The 18,319-nt window shown below is 45.9% G+C and overlaps 1 protein-coding gene across 2 annotated transcripts in view; it reads right to left on the bottom strand.

Moving 5' to 3' along the window:
- Positions 1 to 337: 337 nt before the first annotated feature.
- Positions 338 to 18,319, bottom strand: part of LOC121835268 (lysosomal protective protein-like) — a 29,614-nt gene continuing 11,632 nt past the window's right edge. For both annotated transcript variants that reach the window (XM_042289270.1, XM_042289271.1), the window contains exons 6-11: positions 14,271 to 14,370; positions 13,509 to 13,703; positions 10,659 to 10,786; positions 8,427 to 8,586; positions 2,514 to 2,606; positions 338 to 479 (exon numbers count right to left, since the gene is read on the bottom strand). In XM_042289270.1, the coding sequence (XP_042145204.1) occupies positions 396 to 479; positions 2,514 to 2,606; positions 8,427 to 8,586; positions 10,659 to 10,786; positions 13,509 to 13,703; positions 14,271 to 14,370 (760 nt within the window). In that variant the 3' untranslated portion in view covers positions 338 to 395. The remainder of the gene's footprint in view (positions 480 to 2,513; positions 2,607 to 8,426; positions 8,587 to 10,658; positions 10,787 to 13,508; positions 13,704 to 14,270; positions 14,371 to 18,319) is intronic.

Raw genomic sequence — 18,319 nt, 5'->3', positions numbered from 1 at the left:
TAGGTGCGACTTGAGGGTAGTGCGGCAAAATTAGGCAGATTAAAACGAGTAATAACTTGCTTGTTCCAAGCCAGCCTGCGAGTGGTAATGCGCATAATTACCGAACAGTTTACACTTCAAAGCGGCGTACCCCGAATCCGACGGCTTATCGTGGTAAGGGTGCCGAGCGACCGACATGTCGGTTGAACGTCAAACAATCCCTATGTGGCCGAAATTAATGCTCAGTCCTTCGGAGGGGCGTGTCAGACTTCCTTCGTCGGTTTGCGATGTAAAACCTCCGAATTCGCCATTTTGTGCACCCCTCCTGTTTCTGAGCAGCCGTAACGTACACTACATCTACGTGATATCCGGCATCCCGAGTTTATTTGTTGCGTGGATCCTTCCGTTCCTCGTGCTCAGAAAGGCGTGTTCATGAGGAAGTTGGTGATCATGCGCAGGGATTCCGGAGCCTTGTCCAAAGGCACCATATGTCCGGCGCCCTGAAAGCAGAAACAGTGATTCTTCGCAAGAACTTACACGCACACAAAGGAAAACAAAAAAGAGGGAAGGGAGGGGGGCACTTTGAAACGACGAAACATTGTGCCGAGCAAAAGGGTCGGAAGGTGCCTATACCAAAAGAAGCTCGGGAGACGCTGCCGAGATGTTTTTGTAAATCATAATTTCAACTTGAGTAGTAAGACTGGACACAGAGACCCGGAAATGAACACTGCTAATACATCATGCAAAAAACACGGGTGTTCACGTTGTACACATGATGACGTATTTATCAACGCGGGCACGCAAGCATATTCGAATCAGGTTTGCTTCATACACAGACAGTGTCTTCAGGCTGTACTGTCAAGACCGATTATAACGACGTCGGTTATAACGAAACAGCGGCTACAGCGAAGCGATCACGTTTTCCCATTTCCTTTTGCACTTCGTTATAACCGAAGTCGGTTATAACAAAATAGCGGATATAGCGAAGCGATTTTCGATTCCCGTTGACTTCGCTATAACCGGTCTCGACAGTACTTCGTATGACGTGTTAGCAGAATGAGCTCGGCTTAAAGGCTTCTATTAGAGGTCTCCCGAAGCACGCGCATCACTTGGTACTCTGTAGAGGGCGCTCCGACTGCCTGTATACTGCTGTCAAAAACGGCAAGAAACGCAAAACATCGCGATGTCCGAGCATCTCATTAGAGAGCTTTAGTAGATCTTTCCGACACACCTCTGATATCCCCCCGATATCGATGCATGCGCAAAAACGGCGGCGGAGCATCGGGTATCGTTACTGGGGACGTCGAAACGATGTATACTAAAACTCTCTGTCGACGCTCTGCAGCAAATAAGACTTGGGATAAGAACGCCTACGAACGACTCACGAAGCAAGAACCCCGTGGCATGAAATTCAGACCGAATTTTTTGCTCGAGTGGTCGTTGCGACGCAAAATAAACAAGATAGTATTGCGTTCCTTTTCACTCAAATAAGCCATAAGCAATGTTCATTTTATGTATATATATTGTCCCAAGTCACGAGCCTCGATCTAAAATGAGCCGTAAAAATCAACGCCTGCACGTAGCAATCTAAACTTTTCGTCAAAGGTGTATTTCACTGGTCGGTTTTTCTTGTAAAATCACAATGCGTAGATCTCTCCTGTAAAAGATAGGACCAAGAAACCTGCCAGGGTCAACGGCAGACGGTAAAGCAGACGACCAAGACAAGTAGCGGGGCGGGTTTGGCGCTCGTATTGATAGATGCCGCTACCTCCTCATCGAGACTGTTCGCAACCACCGTGGTTCATCAAAATGAACATAATCTTTTTGTGATGTACTTTTGGGTAAAAAAATAAATTCCGACAATAAAAGCAAAACCTAAAAAAAAAAAAAAACGCGTTTGCATAACGACGGCGCTTTTGCTGCCAACGGATTTCGTCTGCGTGTCGTCTGCTTTCTTTCGCTGGTCGGCTACACCTCCGGACACTGCTCCCGACGCCATCTATCAATACGCGCGCCAAACGCACCCGCAACTTGACTCAGTCATCTGCGTCGCCGTCCGCCGTTGACTGTTTTTTGGCCCTATATTTTACATAAAGGGAGCTACGCTTCATAATTTTACAAGACAAAAACGACCTGTGAAATACACCTTTGACGAAAAGTTTAAATTGCTACGTGCAGGCGTCGATTTTTACGGTCCATTGTAGATCGAGCCTGGTGACTTGGAACACCCTATATATAAAACCACAATCGTGCTGAACTACCGAAGGTGCTCGCGAGAAGGCAGCACTAGGCTTTGACAGTGCAGCCAGATGCAAACAATTGTGATGTTTTGGTCTCGAGGGTAAAATAGATTAAATAAACAAAGACAACTTATTCTTGCGGTTCCCAGTATCTCGTGATGGCAATAGGTGGGAGACTGCCGAGGCACACTATCCATGTCAACAGTTTTGTGCGCTTAAAACACTGGCGGTCTCAATTCCCGGGGCTTGGAATTCTTCTTTGGCAGTGTGCCGTTTCTGGAAGATCGAACTCACCTTGACAGTGACGAAGGTGACGTTCTTCTCGAAGGTCTCGAAGAAACCGCCGATCACGAGACCTGCCTTCCAGGTCTTGTACTCTGATTTGGACTGGAGACGAATTGGGGAAGAAGGACGCGCACGTTTGGTTTGAAAAAGAAACAACCATACCTGCAAACTACTCAATTCGCTAAGTTGAGAGTGATTTGCCGAAGTCGTTCACTAAAGCGTTCACCACCAAAGTGTGATTAACCGAAGCATATAATTCGCTGAAGTGTTGTTCGCTGTAAAGCGCCAACGTACAACCCATAACGTCTGGTTGAATTGCTAATATTTTAGGCCAAGTCGGTGTGGCTTATTATTGTAACGATGAGTTAGAATAAGAAATGAAGGGAAACACCTTCTGCGATAGTCTATTTATCGACTCTTAAGCATCATAAGAAACCAAACATTGCACTCTTGCCTGGCCGGTTTTTCTATTGACATCGGTATCAAAGATCTCGCAACTATCGCAGGCGCCAGAGGGCGCCGTCGGACGAGAAGTTCTCTGGTGTCTGCGATAGTGTATATATATATATATATATATATATATATATATATATATATATATATATATATATATATATATATATATATATATATATTTTAGATGCTAAGAGCGCTACGGAGAGCGTTCAGCGAATGACGAGGCTGTGAATACGTTTAGAGTTCAAAATAGAACCAAACAAACGGCGTAAAAAGTGCAATGTCACGGTGTTCGTCACTTTTCTGTACGTGTTCTATCATCGCTGAAACAATTAAAAGTCCCTTGATACTTCCTTTAACGCGAGAGAGTTAAGGAGCTCGTGTCGCAGAAAAGCCGGCGTCGGTGGCGTGACGGGAAACTCCTCATTGGTCGATAGGGTCATGACGTCACAGCCACATGACCTCGCGCGGGAATTTCAAACAACCCACAACGCTCACGCGAAACGTGACGTCGCGCGTGGAACAAAAGTGGTTTAAACGTGACGTGTAATGCGAACTAAAGGTCGCCGCATGGGTCAAGTGATTTCACTTCATAAATTAATTCAGTTGCCTCACAAAACAAAAAATTAAAGAATTTTAGCCCGCGAGCCAGACGCGCTACTGAATGGGCCACGCAAAGCACGCTTGCACGGCGACTAAGAAGACGATACGGAGGGGGCCCGATAAATCTATCGCATTTCCACTCTTAAAGGAGAAGCTTAAGCGTCCTCCAAGTTTTTACAAGTAACCGCGACCAACACACATGACAACGCACATTCCGCTAGAACAAAATGGCGACATTCAGTTCAGTCTTCTGCTGTGCGCCGCCATTCGCTTCCTCAAACCCGCACCGTCACGCAGTCGGCGCTTCAAAAGAATGTCGCTACTTGTAGGAAGCTCTTATCTACAGGTTTTCCCGCTCATTTTAATCCAAGCGACGACCAATTTAATCCCGGGGTCACTCAATTTAATCCAAGCGCCATACAATTTAATCCAAGCGCCACACAATTTAATCCCGGGGTCAGTCAATTTAATCCACAATATATATATGCACTTATTTTGTTCAGTGGTCGTGTTTTGCTTACACATTTGGTAACTTACAATAATTGTTTATACAATTTAAATTTTCGGGGGAGCAATTGATAATTTGTTCAATAATGTGATTACTTTGAGTTACTAGTGCCACTATTGACGAGGCTTCATTGATATGTTGGTTACTCTTTTTACAGTGCAGCTCTTAGGCACCCGTTTCCGGCTTAAGCGGCGACGGCGTCGGCGTAACCACGCGGTGCATGATGGGCGAATTCCCCCGCTAAATTTAGCAGAAAATTTCCCCGCTAAATCTAGCAGAAAATTTTCTCTGCTAAATCTAGCGGAACATTTTTACTGCTAAATCTAGCGGAACATTTTCCCCGCTAAATTTTGCGGAATATTTTCCCCGCTAGATCTAGCGGAAAATATTCCCTGCTAAATTTAACAGAAAATTTCCTCCGCTCAATTTAGCGGAAAATCTTACCAGCTGGATTTAGCGGAAAATTTGTCCCGCTAAGTCCAGCGAAAAATTTTCTCCGCTTCATCTAGCGGAAAATGTTCACCTCTATATTCAGCGGAAAATTTTCCCCGCTAAATCTATCGGAAAAGTTTCCCAGCTAGGTTTATCGGAAAATTTGCCCCGCAAAGTCTAGCGCGGAGAAGCTTCCCCGCTAAATCTAGCGGATAATTTTTCCCGCTAAATTCAGCGGAAAATTTTTCCTGCTAATTCTAGCGGAACATTTTCCCCGCTAAATTTAGTGGAAAAAGTTCCCCCGCTCTATCTAGCGGAAAATATTCCCCGCTATATTTAGCGGAAAATTTCCCCCGCTAAATCTGGGGAAAAATTTTCCCAGATAGATTTATCGGAAATTTGCGCCACGAAGTCTAGCAGAAAAGCTTCCCCGCTAAATCTAGCGGAAAAACTTTCCGCTAAATCTAGCGGAATGTTTTCCCTGCTAAATCTAGCAGAACATTTGTGCCGCTAAATTTAGCGGAAAATCGTCTCCGCGAAATCTAACCGAAAATCCTCCCAGCTAGATTTAGCGGAATATTTGCCCCCCTAAGCTGAGCGGAAATTTTTCCTTGCAATATCTAGCGTAAAATTTTCCCTGCTAAATTTAGCGGAAAAATTTCACGCTAGATTTAGCGAAGAAAATTTGTAGTGCTAAAGCGCGACACTTATTGTGGTGGCTCACGCAACGTCTAGAGCTAATAGGGTATTTTCGTAGATTGTTTCTGCTGCCCCGCAACGCTCTCCGCAATTAGCTACGCTAGCCGGAACTCTACAGTCAAGGCCATCGACGCGCCGGCGCAGTAGCGGCTTCTCCGTTGTGGAGGGCTTAGCGGAGGGTGAAACGCGGCCTACAAAAACTCCCTATAGGGAGTATTCACATGCGGCCATATCTGTGTGCGCGAATGCTGAGCGCGTCCTGACGCCGAGCTTCCACAGTTCTTTTGCAACGTGCATTCGGCACCATCAAGAGTGCCGGTCTTAGCAGCCTATTAAAGTGAGCTCGTTCTGAGCATGCGCTCTAAACAGCACCCATAAATATGGCGCCCAGTGAATACTCCCTATTGACCTTTTTAGCGTGTGGCACGAGCAGCACCGACGGGACCGAGCTCCAGGCTCGAACAGAACAGCACGAGACTAGCAGCGTTCGACGGTGCAGCTGGGCGGTCTCAGCGGAGCCCCCTTTTGATGATCTTTTTCAGTTTTATTGCGGTTATAAAGATCAGTTTGTTAATTTGCATCGACGGACGTCTTTCCTGAACCCCACAATTTTTCCGCTAAATTTATCGGGGAAACTATTCCTCTAGATTTAGTGGGGAAAATTTAAGCTATACTTAGTGGGGGAAATTTTCCGCTAAATTTAGCGGGGAAAAGTTTCCGCTAGATTTAGCGTGGAAACTTTTCCGCTAAACTTAGCGGGGAAACTTTTCCGGTAGATTTAGCGTGGAAAATTTTCCACTAGATTTAGCCGGGAAGTTTTTTCGCTAAATTTAGCGAGGAAAAGTTTCCGCTAAATTTAACGGGGAAAGCTTTCCGCTAGATTTAGCGAGAAAAACGTTTCCGCTAAATTTAGCAGGGAAAATTTCCTGCTAGATTTAGTGGGGTAAATGTTCATCTAGACTTGGCGGAAAAAAATTTCCGCTGGATTTAGCAGGGAAAATATTCCGCTAAATTTAGCGGGAAAAATTTTCCGCTAGATTTGGCGGGGAAAATTTTCCGCTAAATATAGGGGGAAAATTTTCCGCTAGATTTAGCGGGTAATTTTTCGCTAAAATTAGCGGGGAACTTTTCCGCTAGATTTAGCGGGGAAGCTTCTCCGCTAGACTTTGCGGGGCAAATCTTCTGATAAATCTAGCTGGGAAAATTTTCCGATAGATTTAGCGGAGAAAATTTTCCGCTGAATATAGGCGGAAAGTTTTCTGCTAGATTTAGCGGGGAAATTTTCCGCTAAATATAGCGGGGAAAATTTTCCGCTATATTTAGCGGGAAAAATTTTCCGCTAGATTTAGCGGGGGAAGCTTCTCCGCTAGACTTTGCGGGGCAAATTTTCCGCTAAATCTAGCTGGGAAAATTTTCCGCTAGATTTAGCGGGGAACCTTTTCCGCTAGATTTAGCGGAAAACTCTTCCACTAGATTTAACGGGGAAACTTTTCCGCTAGACTTTGCGGGGCTAATTTTTCGCTAAATCTAGCTGGGAATATTTAACGCTAGATTTAGGGGGGACAATTTTTTGCTAGATTTAGCGGGGAAAACTTTCCGCGATAGATAGCGGGAAAAAGGTTTCCGCTAAATGTAGTGGAAAATTTTTACACTAGATTTAGCGGAGAAATTATCCGCTAGGCTTAGCGAAGAAAATTGTCCGCTAAATCTAGCTGGGAAATTTTTCCGCTAGATTTTGCGGGGAAAATTTTCCGCTAGGCTTAGCGGGAAAAATTTTCTGCTAGATTTAGCGGGAAACTTTTCCGCTAGACTTTGCGGGGTAAAGTTTTCGCTAAATCTAGCTGGGAAAATATTCCGCTAGGTTTAGCGGGGAAGTCGTTCCGCTAGGTTTAGCGGGAAAAAAATTTCCGCTAAATTTAGCGGGAAAAATTTTACACTAGCTTTAGCGGGGAAAATTTCCCGCTAGATGTAGCGGGGAAAATTTTCCACTAGACTCTGCGGGGCAATTTTTTCGCTAAATCTAGCTGGGAAAATTTTTCGCTAGATTTAGCAGGGAAAGTTTTCCGCTAGATTTAGCTGGGAAATTTTTCCGCTACATTTAGCGGGGGAATTCACCCATCGTTCACCGCGTGGTTACGGCAACGGCGACGCTGACGCCGCTTAAGCCGGAAGCAGGTGCCTGAGGGCTGCGCTCTAAAAAGAGTACCCAACATATTAATTAAGCCTGGTCAATAGTGGGACTAGTAACTCAAAGTAATCACATTAGTGATCAAATTCTCAATTGCCCCCGAAAATTTCAAATTGTATAAACAATTGTTCTAAGTTACCAAATGTGTAAGCGAAACACGACCACTGAACACAATAAGTGCATATATATATATTGTGGATTAAATTGACTGACCCTGGGATTAAATTGTGTGGCGCTTGGATTAAATGGTATGCCGCTTGGATTAAATTCAGTGACCCCGGGATTAAATTGGTCGTCGCTTGGATTAAAATGAGCGGGAAAACCTGTAGAAACTTCAAATCAATCGTATACAAGGAAGACCCATTGACTTGTGCTTTTCGCGCTGTTTGATTGGTTTCATCAAGTTGTAGCGTCGGCTGCGTCTAAACTTTAAGTAAAACAAAAAAATTTTAAAAATATTAAAAAAAACCCTCTGCTGTGGCACTGAACATGTATGTTTAAATGTCATGCTGGGTACCACAATGCAGACTCTGTCATTTTAGGTCTAAACATATTCTCATCATTTGCCGAGCTACCCCCGCAGATGGCAGCGTCTCCAAACTGATTTTTGCGGGATGCCCTCCGGGTTACTTAAAGCGCACAACCTTACGCGCAAATAAAACAATAAAAAAAAACTGGCTTAGTATACTGAGCTATGAACTGCTCACGCCGAAACGGTCGCCCGATCAAGTCATCACTCTAAGACAGCTCTACTTGAACTCTTATCGCAGAGATTTACGAGTCTCTCAATAGACCTTTGCATCGCCTATCACCCGGGCTAAAAATGCTGAGTCATTGAGCTGTGGACGCAAGCGCAGCGTCTGATATATCGCACAACAGAGCTACAGCGCATGCTGCGTTCCACAGTCCAGAAGACAAAGATGGCAGCAAGAAGAAGCGATTTTTGCGAAGATCTGTAGCCATTGTGCAAGAAATGCGTGGCCAGAGAAGAATGAAACGGTTGACCGGGGTATATGATCTAGGACGGGAGGCGTACCCTGTAGCCCAGGCTCTGCACGAACCATTCGCCTCCGATGAAGTTGCACGCCATGTCCACGTCTCCGTTGTAGAAGAGCGTCCTCAGACGCCCGGAATCCACCAGCTCCCGCACAACGTCGCGCACGCTCAGGTACTGCTCGGTGTAGTTGAGCTTCGTGCTGCACGCCGGGGCGTTCGAAACCGTGCAACACATCACGTTACAACTTTGCATCCTGGTAAGTTCGAGTGCAGTCAAACGTGCGGACCACATACAAGCAAGGCGAAATAAAGACACAAATACTATATATATACAAGAAATATCGCGCGCGGAAGAGTATAGAAACACTTAGAAGCAATAAAAAATACACTGGAATAGATAAAAATAGGTAATGGAATCGAAAAACAGAGTATTAAGAAGAGGCAAGCCACAAGGCAATGCGATCTCAAGGCAGAGCGGCCAGGCGAGGTACAGTCTCTCCCACAATTCCTCGCGCGCGGGCCGGGGCGCTTCGGAAAATTGCAAATCGTCTATTGCCGCGGCATTCGCAGAAGGTTTGAAACATTTCTGAACCGTGTAAATAAAAATATTGTTCGGGTGCAGTATTTTTCATCCAAATTCATTGCATTTAACCACAGTGCTAAAACAGCTTCATACGTGCATTTATGTGAATTGCCGGACACTGTTAGCGCGAACACGGCGTCGGCACTTTTCTGCATTGGCGATTCCCGTGCCAAACGAACGAAGGCCATCTGAAAAACCAAGAGAGACGGCCAGAACTACGAAGTAACACGGGATCAGTAACTCCCCGTTTGTGTAGACAATCAAAATTAATTAAAAGCCCCGTGACATAGTCCGATTTGCAATAAATAAGTACTGCTTCATTCTTTCTTCTCACGAACGTGTGCGAAGATGCTTGTCCTGCGTTCAAAACATCACCCGCACGTTCGAAATCTTTGAAAACAGGGAGGCCCCAGAAACACAAGTGGGCGATAAATGCTTCCCTGCATAGGAAATAATAAAAAGAGACACCCACGTACTAAATACTTCACTTTTTTTTATGTTTTTAACCACTCGCCAAAATGCACGACAGGGTCATTTTCATTTTACCAGGACGGGCACATCAGCAATATATAAGCGCAACCGGAATACGGGCGAACTTTGAACACGCTCTACATCCCTTTCGATTATTTATGCTTAAAGTCATCGCTCATTTTTACACACCTGCTACGAAGCAGAGGTTTGGGCCTGAAATATAGCGAAGTTTAATATTGTTCATTGAGGAAGAAAAATACCGTAACTAAAGCAAGTACACTTTTATAATGTCGATAAAGTTACCTACTATTCGCTACGACCCACGTAACAAATGTGACTCCTGTTATTCTCTGGCGAGGAGACAAAATGCACGCGCGTTTTCCACTAAACCAGACTAGTTGCTGTCTGCTTCAATTTGCAATCCGGAAGTCGCATAGCGCCTGTTGAACCTTTATTGTACATTATAATAACTTTATGTGCTGTTCCACTGAGCGCTGCGTCATGGAGTGGTCCTTCGGAAGCCGCCAAGATAGCTGTCCAACGAAATCATTCACTTCGCATGTTCCGTATACGCTTGGTGGGCACTGCACCACCCGGCACACCGAGGACGCCGCAACAGCGGTAACTGCGAGGCTCGGTATACAATCGTCACCGCATGATGCTTCTGACCCGTGACTGCGCTTTCTTATACACGGAGAACGTAGTCACGCGGCGCAAGGCCTGTGGTGGATTGGATCTGCCAAAACGTAGCATCCGCAGCGCTGTGAGCTTGAGTCAACATCGGAGTGGATGGTACGAGAGGCTCAGAAGCGTTGCGGCCTCCTCAGCATCTTTCGTCCACACGGTGTTACCTTTCATAACGTGTCTTTTCTAAAGGTTCGTTCACACCGGCGATATCGAGCACTTGAAAAACGCGACTAGATTGCATCAAAAAAAAAAAAAAAAAAAAACGAAAAAAAAAACCCGGATGGGTCACACTGGCGGGCGCGATGAGCCAGTTGCTTCTCGCAAACTCCCGCTCCCAACGCCGCTGAACCGCTCCGCGACTAGATCGCATCGCAAAAAGTCGGGTAAACTAACGACTGCACAAAAAACGTCGTTTTTTTTTTTTTTTTTTTTTTTTTTTTTATTGCGATGGTTGCTTTTTTAGGGAAAGTTCTCGCGCGAGTGGCGCATATCGCCGGTGTGAACGTGCTTTAACGGATCGCCAAATCTTACCTGCAGGGCTCCCATTTCGCAGGTGTTTCCTGGACGTGTAGGGCCTCCTTGACGTCGTTCCGGTTAAAGTAAAGGTCCAGTCTTTCTTCGCTGACGCAGTTGGGATTATCGATGTTCATCGGTGCGGGCTGTGCAGCAAAGAGTAATGTGTCATTGCAGTGGGTGGAATACGCCTGAACGCTAATATATATATAGATAGATAGATATAAAGGGAGCGGACCGCTGCGACTGTGCAGGAGCGACGTACATGGGGAGGGGGAAGTTTACGCCAGACATATCACTGAGACGCGTGCTTTTCTGTGAAACGGCAGCATGCCCTTCTAGTGTCCTCAAGACATTTGTACGGTTCTGTATGTTCGGGGTTTATTTTTTTTCTCCCACGGATTCGAAGTCTTCTGGTGTCTCTCCCTTTTCGGTGTAAAACAACAAACAAACAAAGATCGGCCTTTACCGGGGCCCAACACCAACTTCTAGCGAGCTGCTCGGGAACTGAATACTTAGAGCGAATTCCGCTGGTAGATTTAAAGCGGTTACGAAGAGCATGTTATTATTATTATTATTATTATTATTTTGTCGCGCGTGCAAACGTCAGCTAGCATTCGCTGCTTTAAACGCGCGAGCATGGGGCGGTTTCGGACCGCTCCAAATCTACCACCAGAATTAGCCATTAGAAAAGGCCCTGTACCAATGAGAGAAGAAAACCGGGAAAAGAGGCGAGCAACTCAGTGGGTCACGTGTATCGGGTCAACACGAAGCACACCTGTAGATAATGATTTCTTTCCGCGAAGCTTAATTGTGCCTTTCATTTTCAAGGACAGCTCTAATTCGGCGTTGTTCTCCCCGATTTTGATATAACTTTCGGGCTTTATCGGTATTTACGGAAACACGGCACCCTATAACTAATAGCATCCCTGGTTGCAGAAAATGCAGCGTAAGATCGCCTTGTGTGTCTTCTGGCATAAAGCCAGAAGCCCAGTTAAAAGACACGAACGAAAACTGAACAAATATGCTTTTCAGACCGTCACATCCGTTTGCTATTCCCAGCTCCAACCTCGCGCACTAACAGTTTTTTTTTGTTTTTTTTCTGTCCTGTTTCACATTTTGGCCGCCAGGCTTTGTCCGTTTTCGCAGCACAATTGAATAAGCGTTAGTTCCCCTTTGCTCCCCGTCACGTCTTCGTGGAGCGGAAGCTCGCGTTGAAAAACCCAGGGACCCTGCGTTCACTCTCCACACCTGCCCGTTTCGATGTGGATGAGCATCACCGGCGTGCAGTGGTGTCGTATACTGCGTGGTGCGTGTTAAAGACCCAGGGATAGCGGTTGTACCGCATTGGCTCGATTGTTCATCTATACAGCTGAGACACCAGACGCCCACCGAGGCAGACGAACTTCCGGCTGTATAAACATACGCACGCCAATTGTTTTCCCCGTCTTTTCCGCTTGGTGGCGTCGCCTCCTATGGAGTTGCATCATCTACGTTGGATTACATCACTGCGTCAGCCCTGGCGGACACTAACTTAACCCTAACCGGGTACAAAAAAGGGTCAAAATTTCAAGAGACCAAAACGCCATCAAACAACATTGCCGATCGCCATTTTTTTTCTTTTTTAGGGGGGGGGGGGGGGGGGGAGGGGGGGAGGGGGGGAGGAGGGGGGGGGGGGGGCCAGAAGCGTGACGGGATCAGAGTCCTCGCCAAAACGTTGACGCAGCCCTCGCGTTCATTCTAGTGATCAAACCATGGCGGTCTAGAATAATGTAGCGCTTCGGCTACTATATTCCCGTTTCACTTAAAAGTCCGACCGAAGCCGATCCGCCCCCTTTCGAAAGTCACGTGCCGATCGTCAGAAGGTCGGAGCCATTGCACGATGGCGGAGCAACCGACACCGCTGAACGTGAAAATCTAGAGCTAGAATGGACACAAGCACAAAGGCACGCAATAAAATCGTGTAAGGTCACGGTGCATGCCTGCGCTCGATCGGTTTAGCCGATGATGACATATACGCGCTGGAAGACAAACGAGCACCATGACCTTGCGCTTTTGGCGCTCAGTGTTTGGATCCATCGTCTCGTATATAGCATTGGCTGTGCTGTGTGCTATCCGTGTCCGCCATCGTGCAGGGATTCCCACAGATTCCAACAGAGGGCAGATTTTCGAAAGGGATATATTAAACTATCACCAGGCGGTTATATCCCACACTGCCTGGTGATAGTTAAGGGGGGGGGGGGGGGGGGGTGACATCGGCTTAGTAGGGCGGGAGAAATCATGTGTTTGTCCTTTGAGATATAGGCTATAGGTGGCGAGAGCTATCGCCCGTTACAAAGGGTATATCTTTTACCATTTCTCTATCCATCCATCCAGCCAAACCAACAAAGACATCGAGAGCCGTGATGATGCACTTTTGGCGCTGTTTGATTGGCTTAATTCATCGCATCGTAACGTCGCCTACCCTCGGACTTATCGCACACACTTTTGAAGAAGGTCAATAGACCACCATCGAAAGATTGGCCTCCGTTGGCAGCTGTCAACAACTGTGGAATCCCTGCACAGTGGCGGACTCAAACCGCAGCGTCATGTAAAAGGGTCGATTGCTGGGCTAGTTGGTTGTTGAACGACATTAACATTATTAAAAACAGCGCAAAAAGACGGGGCAAAGGTAAAAGCACAAAGGACGGACGCTGACAAAGCAGCGTCCGTCCTGTGAGCTCTTTCTACTTTCGTCCCGTCCTTATGTGCTGTTTTTAATAATGCCGAACAACGTCACGACCTCCTAATAATCGGCATGTGAATTCCGGAAGAGTTCTATCGACCCGAATTCGGGGGGAATGAGGAGGCTCGAGGGGAGAAATTTACCGAGTCGGCACGATTCAGCGAGCTGACACGGTTCAGAGACTTCATGATGAGCCTTTGGGCCTTGTGCTGACTCATCGACCTTTTTTTCGGGGAAGCGAAAGCAACCGGTTCGGGTTCATCTTCGTAGCTGCACGGGTCGTACAGGTTGTACACGTTCAGCCCTCCGTGGAGGATAATGTTGTTCGCTTCGTCCACCTGCACAAATACATAAAAAAGAAAAGAAAAATAATCTTGTAAAATTACAGTTTTTTTAACACAGTTTTGAGACTTCCGGGAAACCAAAAGAACAACAGATTTACGAGTGGTTTCTGTTTACGGTTTCGCACTCCCAGAACGTGTTATATCAGCCTAATTTTATGACCTCAAGCCCAAGACCGTCGTAAACAAATATGAAAAAAAAAAGCCGAGACGACAAAGTGCAGCAAACCTTTGATGTCACGTAACATCGTGACGTCACGAGACACAACTGTTGTCCGTCAACACTGATGTCACGTGCACCTTGAGGTCACGCGATATCATGAGGTCACGTGACTGTGACGTAACACAACACCACGACGTCGTGTGACGCCAGCCATGTGACCTGTGTCCAGCTCATTCCTTACGTGCTCCCCTCAGTGATTGCCAGCATAATCAAGCTAGTGCAATTTTCTTCGGTTTTCTTTTATATTTTAGGTTGGGGAATGAAGGCCCACCAGGACGGAGAAAACTTGTACACGGCACGTGCTGTTGTTATGCGAGTCATGCTGGCTAATAATTACTCACCGCTTCGTTGCATTTGTCGTCTGTGATGTCCCAGCCGAAGTTGCAGTCCTGAGCAAGCTGGGAACCGTTGCAGCAGTGCTGAGTCAAAGCAGTCCACAATCTGCATGCAAGCGGGAAACACAAGAGATGTCTCCACCGTTTGGCTAGAGATCAATTCGACGACGACCAATCAGTCGCACCGGGATGGATGCACATGATTGATTAAACTGCGCTGCGAAGAATGAAAAAAAAAAAAAAAGACACCGGGACTGGACACCACATGCTCAAGTAAACGCAAACTGTTTATTTTTCCTTTTTCACAACAGTTCAGTCAAAGCACGAAAAACAACCAACTAGCCCAATCGAGCACTGCTAGATGCACACGAGTCACACGCATCTACCAAAGTCGTGTACATAAATAAAAAAAAAAAAGAGAGCATCTCCCGCTTGCATAACACGAAATGCGATCTGCTGTATAGTCTCACTGGACGTGAACAGGTCTGCCCAAACAAAAACGAAGTTCATGAAAAGTACTGCCGAAGAGGTATTAGCCCCGAGAGCGAACACAAGCGTCGCTGCGGTCGCCGCGCCCTGATTGGATGAGGTGTACCGTGACGTCAGGCGGAGGACTCCGCTCCGCGATCTCGCATCGGCTCGCTTCCCAGCACCGGTTTCCTGGTTTGGCGTTGTGTGCCGCAAGCTCTACGAAGAGCTAAACTTCGTTTACCCGATGTACAAGACGTTGAGTTAGGCCGATATTGACGTGCTTCCGTACATTTTATAAGCCTGCTTGTCCCTTTTACCTTTAAAATTGGGTTACAAATCCCGAAAGCTATCGGCGGAGACAATTCCGCCGATGAACTTCCCCGTCCGTCCACACGACAAAAGACAATCTTGCGAGCGGTCGGTGAAGCGGTGGCGCAAGTGTTTCAGACGCTGGAATTCTGTTGTATGCATGTTCATGAATTGGGACAATATTACATCCCGGTTTCTAGGCATTTGAAGTGGCATTGATATCATGGGCCTTTGGGTGGTCGGCGAATTAGCTCGCGACCCCGACTCTGCGCTGCCACTCTGCATGCGCTGGTTCGCAGATGTATTAAAGGCCCTGCTTCTGATGATCTTTGAAGTGCTCGTGGAACAGGGTTGTTTTACATAAATGTAGCTTCTTCGTGAATTAATTATATATTTTATACACTTATGCAAGCATATTTCTTAGAAGATGCACAACTACTGGAAATTAGTTTGTATGGTAGCAGCAAAAACGGCTCAATTGCCCCCAGTTGCCTGTATGATATGTATTGAAGTGCCCAAAATATGCACAGCAATAATGCCTCAATTTGGAATGTTTATATGTTTTCCTGACATTCTTTATTCCAGCCTTGGGTATTCGGAAAATACACCATTTAGTCTGGAAAAATTGTCATTTCCAATTAAAAGAGACACTGCTGCAGGTTCCCAAAAGCTTCCTCAGCCTTCAAACTCCCTACACCTGGACTCTCCGACAACACAGGAAAACAGGAGTAAAAGAAAGCATTCGAACGTCTGTCCAGTGGTAGATGCAGCACTAGCAGCAGAAAATGTGGAACCTGTAAAGGGCGACAGTCTGCGTGAGAAAAGCTTCTGATATTTTAGCTTCAGGACAATTCGATTTAAGTAAAATCTAAATTTTAGGGCTTAAGGGACTAATAACGAGGAAGACACCTTCGCTTACGTTACTTATACATTACTTGAGGGTTGATATAAACGAGTCCACAGATACCACACGTGTAGTCCATTGAAATACTCTCGGAATCCAGCAAAGGTCAAATGCGAGCTATGTGTATAATAAATGTTCCTTGTTTTTTTTTGTTTTTTTGTTTTTTTTTTTGCTTCTGCACTCGAGCTGTCTTACTTATGATTCTCTCCCCATGGCCCAGACTGTATTTAGCATGTTGCTCGAGCAGCATGCAGTTTTTCTGCCTCGGCAATCTTGTTTAAAAACAGATACAAGAAAATATAGTATACATAACCTGCCAATTCATTCAGACCATCAGCAGCATTTATTGTGCGAGATGTAAATCTATAGTGACGCTCCTGCAATTGTGGCCATATTTCTTCACTTTCATAAACCAGCTGTGATTCATGCGTTGCCTGCCCTGTCAACCATGCTTAAAATGTTGGTTGAAGTTTCGCCTATAGCTACTGGCCATACCTCAATAAAGGCACATATAAAATTTTACACTTCCCAAGAAAAACATGCAAAAAAAATTAAATAGAAACAAGCGCGCCGTCAGCTAGCGTCGTCACAGCCTCCACAGGGCGAGCGGGGCCGAGTCGGGGAAAAATTCTCTCCTCGCCGTGACGTCATCCCGGTTCGCCGTAAGGGGGCGCCACCCGAACTTCTCGGGGCTAATACCGATTGTGAGAGGATGACGAGACGTATGGAACGTACGTAATGGGCAAATGCGAAGGTTGTGCAGAGAACGAACATTGGAAATGTCGAAGTCAAAACAGCGCAAAAGACGGAAGACAAGTGGAAGGATTGCACAAGCACAGCGCTGTCCGTGTCGCAGTAAAAAAAAAAAAAAAAAAAAAAAAACAGTTTAAAAGGCACGAAGAACAAACTGGCCCAACTCCACGCATTGTTGAACATAGGGAAAGCAAAAATGAGCAGAAGCATCGCTACTCGCTGATCAGTGACGTCGAAACAAAGTGGAGTGGGGGCGGCGATCGCGCCTTCACCAGACATTTTTATAATGGTAAATTATAGTAAAAAATCCACGAAAAGGGGAAGGAAATTAGACCCCCCCCCCCCTCTTTTTCCACACACACAGACACACTCACTCATCTCCAGAACACTTCCCACGCTGCTGCAGATGTAGTGCTGCAGATTATGCTACTATCGCGGACAATATGAATGTGAACCTTCCAGTTTTTGGAGAAGCTCTGGTTAGCATGAAGCTCTAGTTAACAATGGTGCCTGAGCGCGATGTTTACGCCTCAGACTCTAAAGTTCACGGTGGAAGCGGAGAGAGGTTTCTGAACGGCGCCGCGACTCCACGGAGCAAGCGTGGCGAAGGTTCGCTCGCATTTCTGACCGATGCCGTGAGATGGCGCAGCATATGTACGGGGCCGTTATGGCCGTTAGAGCAACCAGAGCATACACAGATACTCTAGGAGCCGCCACACGAATTGTGTTTTTCAGTTGTGGAGAATAGTAAATGAATGCTTGCGCTTAGCGGCGATATAAGAATCGTTGCCCTTCTTCATTAAGTCAGAATTTAATCGGAGATAAGCCATTAGTTGGAATTACATATACCTTTGACTAGGGGGCGCAAGCCGCCGCCCGATTAAAAGGTTCCAGCCGTATCCATTCATCCATAATAAAAAAAAACGAGGTTGCAAAAAAAAGAAAACGTTGAAACAAAGGAAGCAAAAAGGACAGACAGCACAGTCTCATATAATTTTTGTTTCCTTTTTCGCTTAGGGTTTTTTTTTTTTTTTTTTATTGTGACTGTGCACCAGCTCGCCTACGCTTTGACCCTTCTTTCCATCCAGCCATTCATCGATGAGAGCCAATCAAGAAACCACGCATACGTTTACAAGGCCGTCCGGGTGCTCCTGCAGTGAGATGCACGAAGCCCGAGCAAACTTATGCCACCTTGGCTGGCCTTGTTCAGACAGCTTTTTCTATTTTTCCACCGTGCTGAAGTCTTCGACAAATTGAAGAAAAATTGAGTTTGCGGGCACCACAGGCGCAGCAGAAGGTACACACCGTACCTTTTGCTAAGTAGGGGAGAGGGAGGGGAAGCGAATAATGCCATATTCGATTCGAAGTTGAAATCGAATAGGGCTACTCGTCAACTTCGAATATATTCGAAGCATTTGAAGTCTGAAATTCTGCAAAGCATTTCAAAAAAAAAAAAAAAAAAAAAAAAAGGGGGCGAACGAAAACAGTATGCAATACCTACTTGAAATGAGTTCACCAACCAAGCCTGGAACAGTAGCAATAAAAACAGGAGCAAAAAGTCTAATCCCTTGAATCTTTTGCGGATTGGGTTTCTAATAGGTAACACAAAGTGTTTGTG

The sequence above is a fragment of the Ixodes scapularis genome, unplaced genomic scaffold, assembly GCF_016920785.2.
Source record: "Ixodes scapularis isolate PalLabHiFi unplaced genomic scaffold, ASM1692078v2 PGA_scaffold12__126_contigs__length_90152505, whole genome shotgun sequence".
In the NCBI taxonomy this organism is placed as follows: Eukaryota; Metazoa; Arthropoda; class Arachnida; order Ixodida; family Ixodidae; genus Ixodes; species Ixodes scapularis.
This window is presented reverse-complemented; position numbering and strand designations above follow the sequence as displayed.